General features: G+C 45.9%; 1 protein-coding gene across 3 annotated transcripts in view; it reads right to left on the bottom strand.

The window, feature by feature from the left end:
• Positions 1-15,823, bottom strand: part of abr (ABR activator of RhoGEF and GTPase) — a 72,666-nt gene that overhangs the window by 11,911 nt on the left and 44,932 nt on the right. For all 3 annotated transcript variants that reach the window (XM_086160808.1, XM_086160809.1, XM_086160810.1), the window contains exons 15-16: positions 13,011-13,108; positions 12,793-12,924 (exon numbers count right to left, since the gene is read on the bottom strand). In XM_086160808.1, the coding sequence (XP_086016934.1) occupies positions 12,793-12,924; positions 13,011-13,108 (230 nt within the window). The remainder of the gene's footprint in view (positions 1-12,792; positions 12,925-13,010; positions 13,109-15,823) is intronic.

Raw genomic sequence — 15,823 nt, 5'->3', positions numbered from 1 at the left:
AAAGGGGGCGGGGCTTAATGGGAGGGGGCTAACACAGGGGTGGGCAAACTTTTAAGCTCAGGGGCTCATTGATTTTTAAAATTTGACAGATGGCCAGGTCGGCACAAGATACGATCCATAAAAAAAACGCATTTGTAAACGGTACATATCAGACTTTTGCTTTGAAAGTGAAACCAGCTTGGTTTTGAAAGCTCTGGCGTTTGCACGCATTTCATGGACAAACCAGTTTTTTCCTTGTAGCTTCACGTCCAGCTCATTCATGTGTGTCGGTACGTTCACAGTGAAGGCTATTTTTCAACCTTTTTTGGGCCGTGGCACATTTTTTACATTTACAAAATCCTGGGGCACACCACCAACCAAAATGACACTAACACAGTACATCCAGTTAATAATATAAGTTTTAATGTATTTATACTCAGTGTGCAACCTGGGGCTGTTTTGATTAACACACAATGGATATCCTGGCAGCAGTGTTAGAAAGACACACACGAAACTCTTGCGCGAGCTTTACAAGCTGGAATTATTAATGTTTCTGCCACAGTGTGGGATTTTTTTTCATTTAGCTACGAGGCAGCTAAAAATTCAGCCACAAGGCAGCTAGCTTTGAGGGCTCTCTCGTTTACCTTTTTGGTTTTTCTCCAAAAAACTGCCCGTTTCTCATTGTTTGTACGCAAGTGTACAAAATAGTCCATCGGCTTGTTTTGAACAGAAGGGTTTCGTTTGGAGATGTTGTTTAAATATGCTTGCTTGGCACCATGGCGATATTGGGTAGCTTCTCACCACACACCAAGCGCAGCGGAGTCTTTGCCGATGCATCCCCGCCACACAGTTCCTTCTAAGCCGCGCATTTGTGAAATCGTGCACTGCTCCAGCGTTCTCTGCGCACAGCATATCTATGCTGCGCACAAAATAAAATCCAAGCTAAACAGTAAATAAATCAAATGTGTTTAATTTATTTACAATTCAGCTTTGTTGTGTGCAGAGGACACTGGAGCCTTGCGCGATAGCACAAACGCATGGCTTAGAGGGAACTGTGATCCCCGGTAAAAGTAAATCCAAATGAAAGATAGCTTTCACTGTATTGCCTCGAGCCCACCGTCTTTTCTTATTTCTTTTGTCCATCTCTATCCCTATCACTCTTTTGTCTTGCTGTGATCCCAAACTGCAGCTGTCTCGCAGCACTAACCCTAACATCGACCTCTACGTCATCGCGTCACAGACGTGACACTCAACAATCTCTAAAGGCACACTGGTTGAAAATCACCGGGCTAAATCACACACCCAATCTGTGTCATTCAGCTCAGGGACATTCTCAGGTAGCTCCAAAAATGAAATAATCTCCTCATCATTCAATCATTCACATCAAGTATGAATTCTGTACCGATCTTTAGCGGGCCGGATTAAAAGACCAGCGGGATGGATGTGGCCCACGGGCCGCAGTTTGCCCACCCCTGGGCTAACAGGGGTGGGGATAAAAGGGAGGGGAGGGGCTAAGAGGCAGGACGCAGGGCTAAAATGTCCAGCAGAAGACAGGAAAAAGGGCAAAACTGCCAAAATCTCACCACATTTCACAATATGTCACACTCGTCCTCCCTTTCCTCATCTTTCACCTCATACTATTCCTCCTCTTTTTCCACTCAACACAAATGTAGAAGTGTGATGCTTTCCACTACAATGCTTAACCCTTTTCAGTCAGCGTGTGTGTGTGTTAGGTGCATGACTTTTTTAATGTCAAAGCACACACACACACACACTCAGAATGCAAATAACCCATCTTTATTCAACAGGGCCGGCTGCTCTTACAAGGTGTTTGTATGTGTATAATGGATCGATGGCAGAACAGGAGGCTGTGTGTGCATGCCTGCTGTCAGACACACACACACACACACACACACACACACACACACACACACACACACACACACACACACACACACACACACACACACCGTGGTGCATTTAAATCAAATTCAATCAAATGACAACCAAAGACGTCTGCTGTGATTCTCGGGATGGGAGCGTGTGTGTGTGTGTTTGTGTGCGTGCGTTTGTGTGTGCTAATGCTCGGAGACGGTGGGACGCAGCTGTGTTTACAAGGTTGCAGAGCGAGACGTGTAAACACACAACGGGCGGTGAAATAAACTCCTTCTGTTGGCGGTGAGACTGAAGGAGAACCCTGGGAACGCTAGAGATAGTTTTTATTCACCTACAACGTGTGTGTGTGTGTGTGTGTGTGTGTGCGCAATGGAAAATAACACACACACACACACACAAAGTGTGTCACAAAGTGTGTTCGCAGAAGATGCATCATGGTAACCATAAGGTTCCTAGACGGACGTTCTGGTCACCACATGACCTGGCGTGGTGTGTTTACTGTACCGCCTGAGCGTCTGACGTTGCAGCGCTCAGGCGTGGGAGGGGGAGGGGACCTCAGCTGCCCCCGGACATGGAGTATTTTTACCCGCGGGGGTCGGTGTGCGTCACGTTTCGCAAAGAATGTCTGGGAAAACCACGTTTTGGAAAATCAGAGACAAAAAACTTAAAAAAAAAAAAAAAAAACAAGGGATGGGGAGATATTTACGGACAAGACGGAGGGAGAGAAAGTTTTCTTTTTCTTCTTTTTTTGTCTTTTTAAACCTGTGACCAGACAGCAGCAGGGGGGTCATCACTGTGTCCATGGAAACCGTGGTCAACTTCTCAGATTTCCATCTCTCTTTTTGACCCATCCATCCATCACCCATCTATTCATTTGTCCATCCAACAAATATATCCTCCCATCCATCCAGGCATCAAACCATCCATCAGTCCATTCATCCATGAACACATTCACCCTTCCGTTCATTCATTCATCCATCCTTTCATGCATCAATCCATCCCATCATTCATTCATCTGCTCATCCATCCATCCATGATCTCTGAGCCCCCGTTATCAAGTCTACAGATCCCTCTGGGTTGCTGTGGAAACGCCCACTGAGCATCTTCACGCTCAACCCCACGTGTTGATTGACAGCGCTGGAACTGTCAATCAAACACTCGCTAAACCTGTAATAATGAAAACGAGGGCGAAAAACGGCGACGTTTCTGCTTTCCTTTTCTTTGGAGGTCTATATGGCGAGGTCAGCCCGAGTGCAGGGCGTCACATCCCATCATGTCAGCTTTGGCGCGGGTGAATCCACATACACGCGTTCATGCTTTATTTATATGGCGGAAGCCGCCTATGCGGTGTATGTGCAGACATGTTGGCCCATATATCCCCGCCTTAGAAAGAAATGGTATGACCCAGTTTAATGTAAAGTAATGACACGTTAGCGATGCGGGTTAGCTTAAGGTCCAACCTTTCAGCCTGGGCTGTCAATCATCGGTGAATTAGAGATGGAGGCGCCACGCTCCAACATAAATATGGAGTAGCTTAAACTCCCCTCCAGTTAGCTTAGCTTAGCTAATGGCTAACCGCTAGCTAGGCCTGGCAGTATGGCATTCTGTTTTGGTTTTCACACGTTGGTCCCGGTGAATTTGACGGCAGAGGGAAAACAACGCGCCGAGCCGAACTGCGTTCCCGCGGCAACCACTAAGGACGGGGCTCATCTGGAGTTCGGGCGATGGAGAATGTCAGAATCAAAGAACGGGGGGTCCTACTTTTTTTTATCTTTATTCAGAGAGCGGGGCAAATCCCACCTCCCCCCCGATTGGATTCGGCGGCACGATTGGCTAATGTGATGGCGGCGGCGGCGGGCGGGGTCGGCGTTGGTACCCGGGGCGTCGGCGTTGCAAGAGCGGATAATTCAATCAGATTTAATTGGAACAGTTGCTAAGTGTGTTTAGGAGATGACCCCCCCCCCACCCACTCCCCGCCCCCCCACCGCCTTTTTGATCTTTAGCCAAGGCTTAAGCTAGAAAAGGGAGCGTGTGTGTGTTTGGGGTGTGTGTGTGTGTGTGTGTGTGGGGGGGGGGGGGTTGAGAAAGGATCCTTCAAGGTACATTGGGAGTGCTAAAATATAGGGGGGGAAGGCGGGAAATCACATCCGTAGGGTTCTCGGCAGATTATTCCCACTTCTCTTTCATCTGAGCTGCTGGGGGTTTGAGGGGTTTGGGGGGGAGGGGGTCCCACAGATTAACCACTCCATCACTTATCAAGCACTTTGGAACAACAGCGCTGGGGGGGTTGGAAGTAGTTAGCATCCAGGCTAAGGTGTCGCTGCTGGGCACGGTTGGCGCGGTGCGTTCGGGGTAAACAAGGCCGAGGGATTATCGAGGAACGGCAGATGCATCAAAGTGTGATGCCTTCGAGAGCGCCGGGACAAATGAGTTGTGAATGACGACGTTCCATGGGATTGATTCTAAGCACCGATGAAGAGTGATTGCATGCAGATGGAACAAAACAGGGAGGGAATACAAGGGGAACTCCGTTAGTGTCCAGACCTGGAGGCCTGGAATCTGGACCAGGAGGACTGGAACCTCAATCTGGAGGCTTGGATTCTGGACCTGGAAGCCTCTGTTACGCATTTTAAAGCAACGCAACCCTCTCCTCCAGCTCTCCAGCAAGCCAAGAGGGAACTTTTGCGACGGTGGCCATGACAGAGGAGACTGACGCTACTAGATAGGAGGAAAAAAAATCCCATCAGCGCTGTACTTCAGAGAAGCTGACATTAGCTATTAATGTTGTGTGTTTCATCTCAAAAATAGCATTTGGCTAATTCACACAATAACAGAAGCCAGCTACCGCAGGTGTAATTCTATATTGTTGCCATGGGAATGGGCGGTCTGCAAAATTACACCCCGCTGTACTTGGAGGAAACATCAAAACCTCCGGCTGACAACCAGGTGAGCGTCTCAATGTGCGGCCAGGTGATTGACAGCTGACTGATCCTGCCTAAACCCCGCCTCTCACCCCATTGACAGCTGGGATTGGCTCCCGCTGGTGATCCTGTGAGCAGGATTAGCAGCATGAATGAGTGAATGAAAAGTGAGGGGATCACATGCACATTTGACGTGTCACCTGATAAGGCTTTGCAAGGTCTGAAATTTGGTGTCATGCTATGCTTTTTTTAACATTTCCCTCCAATTTTAGGCATGTTTTGGTTTGATTCCGTGACATTTTATGGGAAATATCGCAACTTATTTAATTTTGCAACATTTTAGGGAGTTGCAAATATCTAACTGGATTGTGCACAATTTTAAGTGGCCTTTGCAACATTTTCTTTCCATTTTGAATTTACAACTTTTTAACGGAATTCTGCAACATTTTAGTTTCATTTTACTACATCTGAAACATAATTTTTCAACACCTACTTCCAACATTATGCAACATCCAAGTTTGATTTTGCAACATCTAACTGGATTCTGTAACTCTTTTGTTTGATTTTGAAACACTTTAAGGGGATTTGGCAGCATTTTAAGAAAATGTTGCAACATTTAGATGAATTCAGCAACTTTTGTTTCATTTTGCCACATTTCATTGGCTAATGCATCATTTTAATTGAATGCTTTGCAACATTTTAGTTTCATTTTCAGAGTATTTTGGTTTGATTTTGCACTCATTTAATGGGATTTTGCAAAATTTAAGAATAATGTGGGAACAATTTAGTTACTTTTTTATACATTTTAAGGAATGTGGCCCTATTAGGGAAATTTTGTGACATTTACCTGGATTATGCAACATTGTAACTGGACTTTTCAACATTTGAATTAAATCTTGGAACATTTCAGTTTTAATTTTGCGATATTTAACTGCACCTTTTTAGTGAGGTTTTGCCAACATATTGATAGAATCTTTTAATAAATTTGTTTGATTTTCCCTTAGAATTTTGCAAACTTCAACAGGATCTTGCAACATTTTTACTTAGATTTTCCAAGATTTGAGGAGATCCTGCAACTTTGAAACGCTGATCTTAAGACTTTCTCTCACAGCTGTGCTTGGCCCTCCGGCTCCCTTTTCCTTTAACCATAACTATCGCTAAGTCCTAGGAGATCACGGTCGCAGTCAAAACTTCGTCCCGAGTGTGATCGGACTGTTGCCATGACGAGTGGCAGGGAGTGGTAGATGGCCGCCGTCTGTCGCCTGGAAACCGCAGGTTGTCGGCGGACAGGAAACCGAAACCTGGACCTGCTGGCAGCCGTAAGGGGCACGAGGTGGCGAAAAGAGATGGAAGCAACCCAAACAAGTCTTCACGCACACAAAGTACATTGTACAACAGGAGTTACATAATTCAGAATGTAACTGTGAAGTAGACCCGTCATAAACACCCACTTGGTTACTTTGAGAGTGACGAGCACAGAACGGGTCTGCGTTTGGCGTCGGCGCCAGCAACCCCGGTTGGATTCTGATTTCTCATCCAGATCTGTCTCGTTTTGTTTAAATCTAATGCTCAGATGAATCAATGGCAACGCGGCGGTTATGCAACAGGCCGCTCGCCGTTCTCAGCGGGCGCAGCTGAGGATGTGCGCATGGAGGAAGTCATCACGATGCTTCTTCTTATGGATGAGATAAAAAAAAACAAAATTAAAGAAAAAAAAAACAAAAAACGAAGCCCATTGGGGAAAACAACAGCCTTATCAGCGGATCACGAGGAAGAGGAGGGGAATCGCCATCCCATTCATCAAAGTCAGTGCGGGGCGTTTAGGAGGAAGGCAGGGTTTCCGTCATGGACGATAACAAGGCAAAATCACATGGAAGCTTTTGCTATTAGCGCGGGGCTAGCTCAGACCGCATGGAAAGGCGGCGTCCGACATCACAAGCTGTCTGGGAGACCCGGAGCTGAAAACAAAACTATAATAATAAGGGTTTTACAGCAACAGAGACAGAAAAGAAGCGGTACCATGGCGACACGGCCCGTCTGAGGGGAACCGACCGTCCATGTGTGCAGTTTCGGTCCTTTGCCCAAATTCTTGCACATGTTCAGGGTCAATGTGTAGACCATGACATAAGCCCGGGCGCAGCCATGGCGACAATCGCCAGGGCTAAAACTACACCTTCATAACCATGTTATAACAGTGTAATAACAGCATTGTTGTACGCAACAGTCACAGCTTCAGCTGCAGCGCCTGGGCCTCCATTAGTGACCGCGCACTCTCTTAAAAACTCCATAAAATCCTAGCAAGGCTTTGATAACCCCCCCCCGCGTCTCTGTGGCTGCCGGTCTGCATTTTTGTAGCCTGAGAGGTTTTTTTTTCCTCACTTGACTCATGAATATGGTTAGATCACTTCAATGGTGAAGGAGATTGCAAAAAAAAAGACCCCCCCGCTTCCTCCTCCTCCTCATCTTCATCATCAACATCAGCCCAAAAATAGCATTTGCAATACCTCAAGCTACTGATTAAGAGTCAGAGACTCTTGTTTATGTTTATGTTTTTTAGTTTTGTCTGTCTGTGTTTCATTGTCGCGCAATGTGACTGGCGCTGGCACCGGCATAGTGTTCAGTAGACTGAAACCGTGAACTGTCACGACGCCCTCACCTGTCCGTCAGTCGGCTCTGAAAAGTAATGCTAAATGGGATGTTAGCAGGCGCCCAATGGATTGCTGTTGGTATCACTAATATGCATTAGCCTAGCTCCTGAAAATAACAGCATCTTGGAATTACAAATCAGTCAGTTGGAGGCTGGAGCTCCAATGAACATGGAAGGTCAAGGTTAGCAAACCCCATGGTTCGCTGATGTTACTGCTAGCATGTGTTAGCATAGCCACCAACACTTAGATCAGCAAACAGATACAAATCAGTCATTCAGAGGCTGGGGCTCCAAATGAACATGATGTGGAAGCACAAGGTTATTAAACCTTGTTAATGCTACTGCTGGGCGAAGCTAACATAAAACATACAAAATATGTTTTTCTACCTATTCATAAAATCAATTGCTTTCATCTATGTCATGTTATAGATTCCTGAACGAAAATGATAAGAAGATCAATTTAATTTCCTCAATTACGTAAAAAAAGATCACTTTGATTTCCTCAATTGTGCACTTTTTTACAAAGTATGTAATAACATAAAGTGTTTTTTCCTGGTCCTCCTTCCCCTGACTCACCCCTGAGTCACTGCAAGAGCGTTTCTGAATGCTTTTCACCACCGCTAGTCTTCCGCGCATCTTATGTCATCTCGTCCTTGCAGCTAAGCTAAGCTAGCTTAGTGTCAGGGTGCCACATTGGCAAACACGGAGATGATGCAGGGGAATTCTGCTGCGCAACGGCCTGGCTTTTTCTGATTATCACGACGTCCCTCAGCTTTGGCGGCTGCGCGGGGCTGGGGGGTGACGACGCCTGTGTTGTTACCATAGCAACGCCAATGGGCCGGCATCGTCTGGGCGGTACGGAGTGATCCCTTTCCCCCCTCAAAATGACAGTGCAGGAGGAAAATAATGGGTTTTGATGCGGACTTCAGGCAGAGCCGTGCATGAAATGAGATTTTTAGCCACTCGCAGTCATATCGGAACCGCAACGAGAGGAAAGAGGTTTTACCCCACCACACACACACACACACACACACACACCAAGTCATCTGTTGTCTATAAATGCGTAGGATGGGGGATGGATGTATGGGTGGCTTTATACCATATTTCGAAGAGGACACGCCTCGGGCGGGCGAGGGGGGGGCACGAGTTGGGTGGTGGTGGTGGGGGGTTTTAAGTTAGGTTCGGAATGTCCCTGGATGCAGCACAGTTGCTGTTGCCCCAGAGACGGCAAACTCAAGGAACATGGAGAGCTCTGATTGGACAGAACCCCGCATCCCATCGGCCCTGTAGACCGCTGATTACAGGGCAGGCACACAGAGACGAGGGGCGATCTGTGTGTGTGTGTGCGTGTGTGTGCGTGTGTGTTTTATCCGAATATGATCTCTCCCCCAACCCCACCACTTCATATTTCCCAGTGACTGTGGCGAGCCCAGTGGTCATTGTGACAGAAATGGTGGCGGCAAAAGAAAAGAGAGAACACCCCCCCCCCCCCACAAAAACACACACACACACGACTGGGCTGTGCCCTTGGAAATTTTGCCCTCCCGCCACAAACACACACACACACACACACACACACACACACACACGTAAAGATTATGTAACAAGGGTCCGATCACTGTGCTGGTTTGTATCTTACATCCTGAAGGGGGGGAGTGGGGTTGGGAGGGGGTGTTTAAAAAAAGAAAATAAGAGTAAGGGACACGGGGGAGGGGGGCAGGAATAAATAGAAACAGAGTGCTGAGAAGAAGGCGCCCCTTCGACCCTTTTAAGGGTCTTTTTATATCTGGGATCCATTCGTTCACAGGGTGGGGGGGGGGCAGAACTCGCCTCTGATTGGACAATAGATTAATGTTGACGGGGGGGGGTGTCTGATGAAAACAACTACATATGATTTAGCATAGCGCTAGCAAGCGCTGGAGATCACGTCGCGGTGGGAGGAGCCTGAGAGGGACAGGAAGTGACTGACAAGCGGTGGCGCACTTCCTGTGTGGGGTGATGATGGTGATGGGAGGGGGAGGCGTATCCATGGTTACCTGTGTTATGGTGACAAAAAAATAAGTGCACGCACATGAACGCGTATGCACCTTTCGTGCGGCGGCGAAAAGTGCAAAAGGCCTGCCGGTGGCCTGGAGCAACAGCTCGGATCAGTGAGCAGGGACTGGTGTGTGTTTATGTGTGTGTGTGTGTGTGTGTGTGTGTGTGTGTGTGTGTGTGTGTGTGCGCACGCCCATGTTCCGTGTCTGCACAAACTACTTTGAAAAAAGGGATTTTATTGAGGCTTTTTTCTTTAAAAAAAACAAACTGTTGTTTGTTTCAGTTCTGAAATAATAAATATTACCAGATTATTGATTCAAGATTATGAATTTCAGGTGATTGATTACAGATGATTGATTACGGACTATTAACGCCAGATTATTCCAAGTTAAGAATTCATGATTGTCGAATTTAGATTAATAAACCTAGATTCCAGATTAAGAATGACAAATTTCAGATTTTGGACTCCAGGTGAAGAATTCTTAATGATTCCATATTAATAATCATCCCTGATTATTCAACGTGGATGACATTGGATTTACCAGCAACATTCATAAAATATTCACTGAATATAAAATACTACTACTACTACTACTAATTATAATAATGACAATGACAATAACAATAACGATGATGATGATGATAATAATAATGGCAATAATAATAATAAGGTTACTACTACTATTACTACTACTACTGCTACGACTACTACAATTACTACTTCTACTACTACTATTACTACTACTACTACTACTAATAATAATAATAATAATACGCCTGAGGACATGGGTTTGACTGCGTTATCAGACTGATGTAGTATTATTAGTATTATTTTCTTTGGTCTGAAATATTGTCCGGCGGACGGAGACTTGGTTGTTTTAGTCTCCATCTTCCTCTTCCACCTTTGCGTGATCACAGAGTGTTTGCAAGCGCGCATGGAGTTATTTAGGGCATCCATGTCCCAGGTGGCGGTGGCGGCGGCGGCGGGGGGGGGGGGGGGGGGGGGGGTATAAAGCAGAAACAAAGGATATTTGGGGTAGCGGGGGGGAGGCTGGGGGGGTATTCGACAAAAAGATGATGGGGGGGTGATGAAGGACGTTCGGATGACGAAGTCGCTCTAATTGGGCCTCATCAATAAAGAAGAGCCATATGCTGACGCGTGCACGCACACACACACACACACACACACACACACACACACAGCAAGTATGAAATTAAATTGAGGATTTGGAGACTCTTTGTTCCAAAATGAGCACTAACACAAAGAAAGACAGACAGACACACACACACACACACACACACACACACACACACACACGGTATGAAATATTAAGGTGGGAAGGGTCGAGGAGTGGGTGTGGACGCTGGGGGAGGTTGTGTCAGGTGGAGCTCCAAGCCCCATTAAAAAAGGGGAAAAGGGGAAGGGACAAAGCACACACACACATGCACAAACACACGCAAAGGAGACATTACTACACAACAGGAAATGCAGCCGGCTAAAGTTATTGATATAATTTACATTACATTAGAGCACATTCATGAGGGTGTGCATGTGTGTGTGTTGATGTGTCTGTCTCTCTCCCCAGGGTTCTTGAAAACACACCTAAGCTCTCGTAAGAACACAAACACACACAAACAAAAAAGCATCATCCAGCAGAGCCCCATCTGTTACTGTTGTTGACAGCTGTATGTATGTGTGTGTGTGTGTGTGTGTGTGTGTGTTTGAGTCTGTGTGTGTGTGTGTATAGACATGGTGGTGAGGGGGGGCGTTGGTTGGAAACGTGACATATTACAGCCAAAAATGACAGCGAGTGCCAACAAAATAGATGATACCATCTATAAGACATTCATTTATATTAATACCTTCACACACACACACACACGTGCTCACGCATACACGCACACGTGCACGTGGAGCTCCGTGGGTGAAAACATGAGATATGACTGCTACATACCCCCAGGGGCCAGACATTAATGAAAAAAAAAAAGTCTTCAGACAACTGAAGACAGAAAGTCTGAATTTCTCCTTCACTCTTTTCCACAGTTGAACTGATGTGGGATTTTAATGTTATTTAATATAAAAAAATCAATAAAAATCAGCTTGAAATAATCTGTTAAAAGTATATATTAACATATTTCTTTTTACATGGGAATAAGTTTGCAAAACCGTGCTAGATAATAACCCAGAAAGAAATGGCGGTGCCGCCATATTCAATCTTTCATCATTCTTAAAGAAATAACATTGAAAATTGCACAGGAACGTGAAAATAAAGGTTGCTTATGACGCAATGCTGTCGCCTAGAAAGCATTAACGAATGTGTTATTACACAGGAGTGTGCCCCCGTTAGCTGCTTGACGCCAATAAACCCGTCAATGTAGCTTGTAAACGTCAAACGCCGCGGGCTAATGTGCGGTTGGAGGAAACGCCGTTGCTCCTAAGTGGTAGAGGGGTGGGAGGGCGCAGAAAGCAGATAAACTTTACTACCCCCTCTGCAGCTGCAGGTTTACCGTAAAGCAAGCTAATGCATCACGCACGGCACTTATCATCCGGCTACGTTTCCACCAGGAAACGCTCTCGGAGTAGGGTGGGTGATGGGAAGGGGGCGGAGCTTCGGGGAGTTGACGGACATGTCAAGGTTGACGTGAATCAGGATGGTTCGACTGCGCTCTCGGGGAAGAGGGGGGGCTTTCAGCAGACGGAAGCTGACCTCGGGGTCGAGCCCCGGCCCCCGCCTGGCCGTCTAGGGTCCGTCAGCGGCCCTGATGCCTCCGTCAGTAAATCAGAGAGGGTCCCCAAGGGGGTAGGAAGGGGGAGGAGGGGAAGCAAAACACGGCGGAAAGCTCACTTCCAAACTTAGATCGGCCAGTAAAAGCAAACAACACTGAGACGGCCGGGGTCAACGTCCCTCTGGGACTGTATGTGTGTGTGTGTGTGAGGCTTTTATTTTGTCAAATAGTCTTTTTCTTTCATCCCCAATCCCCACTGGTGCCATGCAGAACAAACCAAGGTGAAGCGCCTGAGACGGTATGACTGGCCTTACAGCCTGAGCACCCACCGCGGATCAATAATCAATAGGGGTCGTGAGCGACGGCATCCCCGGGTGGATGCCGAAATTGCGTGGACGTCGCAAAGGGGCCCGAAACCCGCCGTCAGGGTCCGAAAGACAATACCAGAAGTTAGCTCTTAAGATCGGGGTGTCGTCGGCGAACAGATACACAAGGAACCCAGAGCTACGCAAAGACCAGTCTTTTAGATAATCCATTGATTTGAGATCCAAAGATCTCGACCCTTCTCCGTCTCGGGCTCCATACCTGGACCTGCCCTTTGCCCATGATCTTGTCCACGATCTCGTTGTCGTCCTTGTTGAGCATGCTCTTGTCGTAGCACTTCTCGTAGCAGAGGATCCGCAGGTACTGGGAACCTTCAAGTTCGATCTCGAACTCCTGGCGGATGGAGAGCGAAAGAAACGTTTAGATGGAGGGGTTGGGGATGGGGATGCTGGGGGTCCCGGAACTTGGACTTGACGGACCTCGTTCCACTGCGGTTCTGTCGTATCCCTGAACACCCGGGTCTTGGCTTTGCTGACGAAGTAGCCGTAGGAGTCGACCTCCAGGGTGCAGTACATGTCTGGAGGAGAGACAGGGGTGAAAATTGGAAAAAAATAGGTTAAAAATACTATGAAGCTATTGCAATGAAATCCAGTGATGTGCGAGCACGTGCCTGATAGCCGGATTCAAATCAACCCCCAGGAAAAAATTACAACAGTACAGACAAGAAACAGCAGCTGGAAAGATTGTGGCTAACAAATCAAGCTAAAAGTACATTACCAAGTGTTTATCGAAAAAAGAAAATCGATGAGAAATTACTGATAAATCTCGAAAAAAAAACACCACTGGTATTACGTATAATAAAATATAATAAAATCAACTATTCCAAGAGCCAAAATCATGTGACAAACTCAAGGCCCTCAGGGCAAATGTGGTCCGCCACGTCGTTTTATGTGGCCTGTGAGATAATCTTAAAAGGTCTGATTTTCTTAAAATAAAGAAGTCAAACACATGCATTGACCATAAACTACATTGCCCACAATTCATGCAATCGTGCTGCCCATGAAGTGCCCGCCATTTGATTGCAGTATATCCACATCAATGTCATTTTCAACAAGTGGAATTGAGAAATACAAATGATCCCTAAATGTTCAGGAAGAGAAAAGTTGATGCAGATGGAGGGCTGTGTCAAGAAAGATGGGAAGGCCAATACATGTTTGTGCTTCAAGGAGAAAAAAAAACTATTTCTTTTGTGTCAGCGTTGGTTGTCAAAGAGTACATCAGCATTTTGACATCAAACATGGAGCTAAGTATGCCAAAGTTAGGCTTCTAGAAAAACAAACAAAAGCGAAACAGATCTGTTCATGCAAACCGCATACAAAAACACTGCAGCAGTGAAAGTTAGCTTTGTAACAGAGCAACTCGTAAACATAGTTTTTTACATGGATTGCGTATAGATGGAGACATGGATGGATGGATGGATGGCAAAAGCATTGATGACAGACAGACCGACATATGGATTGATGATTGGATAAAATAAGTACTGATGATGGTTGGATCGGAGGATGATGGATGGATGAATGGATGATCGACAATTGGATGAAATAAATTTGGATGATAGATGGAGGGGTGATGGGTGACATAAATATTAACGCATAGAAGCATGGATTGATGATCCATATTGGTAATGGAGTATCCGTATTGGTAATGGAGGGATGGATGGACGGTAGATGAAATAAGTATGGATGATAGATGGATGGACTGATGAATGGATGGCATCTTCCCAGGAACGAGTTTGACATAAAAACTAACAACAATCCAGAGGAACTTGACTTGACCTTCAGGCCTCCTAAAGGTCAAAGTCCTCCGGCATCAACTCAAGGTCCAACTTTCCCCTGCCAACAACAACGGCCTGTTTCCTATCCGTCTAAGGAGGCTTCAGAAGCCCGGGCCCGAAACTGGAGCAAGTGTGTGTGTGTGTGTAGGCTCTGAGAAGTAGGACAAACTTTAAAAAAAAAAAAAAAAAAAAAAAAAAAACAGTCCGGGGAGTCCATGAGTTTTCATTTCCCGTCCGGGTCACTGTCGGACTCATACTCTTAGAGAGTGTGTGAGTGTGTGTGTGTGTGCGTCTGACCCCCTTAAAGCAGGTTAATGAATACCATCCTCCGTTTTCAACTGGCTGAGGGGCTGCAGCTGGTAGTGTGTGTGTGTATGTGTGTGTGTTCTCATGCTAATCTCCGCCTGGAGGTGGCGCCGGCCGGCAGGTCAGACGGCGGCTATGTGAGAATTAAAATGATTAGAATTTCCATTTGAGTGGCGAGTGGTTGTTCCCGCCCCCTCGGAGCCTTAAGACCGCCCCCTCCGGCTCCTGATTGTTTTCATGAGATCCAGGAGGAGGAAAACTAATAAAAGGGCTGGATTCCATTACATGGGCGGGGGGAGGAGGATAAACAGTGGCAAGTGTCAAAAACAACAATTCCCGCACACAAGGAAATCATTTATTCGTTTTTACTTAGACTTGTATTTTATTTTCAATTTTAATTTAGATTTTTTTTAACACTAATTTTCTTTTTTTTTTAAATCAATTATTTTAAATCCTATTATTTTGATTAAAATTCATTCTTTTATTTGTTTTTTTTTTTTTGCCCATTCTTGGTATCTCTTTTGGATGTTTTTTTTTCCACAGCTGCTCGCTCCAGGAATAGCTCATCATTTCTCAGCATTTGCAGAGGAAAACGGCAATTTGAGTTCAACTGTGTCCTCGTGCTCCGTCGAGGTCAATCACGTTTATTATAATTGAGTTGCCGTATCCTAATGCTTATTACACCTTTATTACACAACAATTTCACCTTAATTAGCATACATTAAATCTTAAGCAGGTTTAAATCTAAAAAAAAAATCATTCTGAAATCAACAGAAAATAATTTAATTTAGTAACTTTTTGATTTTTTTGGTGTTGTTCCAAAGGTGCAGGGATTAGTGGCCCGCAGGTGGCGCTCTAAGACAAACAGCGGAGACCGGGGCGAGGGGCGGGGCTTAACCAGGACCGCTCATCTGTCAATCACAGGGACGCATCCAATCATTCACCATCTCATTCACACCTGCAGATGTCTTCTATGACCCTGCTGATACTTTTTAGACGGCAGGAGGAACAGGGAGAAACTGGAGAACACGGGTATGGGAACATGGAGAACCCAGACACACACACACACATACACACTTTCTTCATTTTTAAGCTGCACACCCAACTGGAGGAGGGGGGGCCCTCCATCCCTGTTGCCATGGCAACCACTTC

The sequence above is a fragment of the Fistularia commersonii genome, chromosome 15 (genome assembly GCF_037954325.1).
Source record: "Fistularia commersonii isolate RoL2024-O1a breed Wild chromosome 15, RoL_Fcom_v1.0, whole genome shotgun sequence".
Classification (NCBI taxonomy): domain Eukaryota; kingdom Metazoa; phylum Chordata; class Actinopteri; order Syngnathiformes; family Fistulariidae; genus Fistularia; species Fistularia commersonii.
The sequence above is the reverse complement of the archived record's forward strand: the minus strand, read 5'-3'. Positions and strand labels throughout refer to the sequence as shown.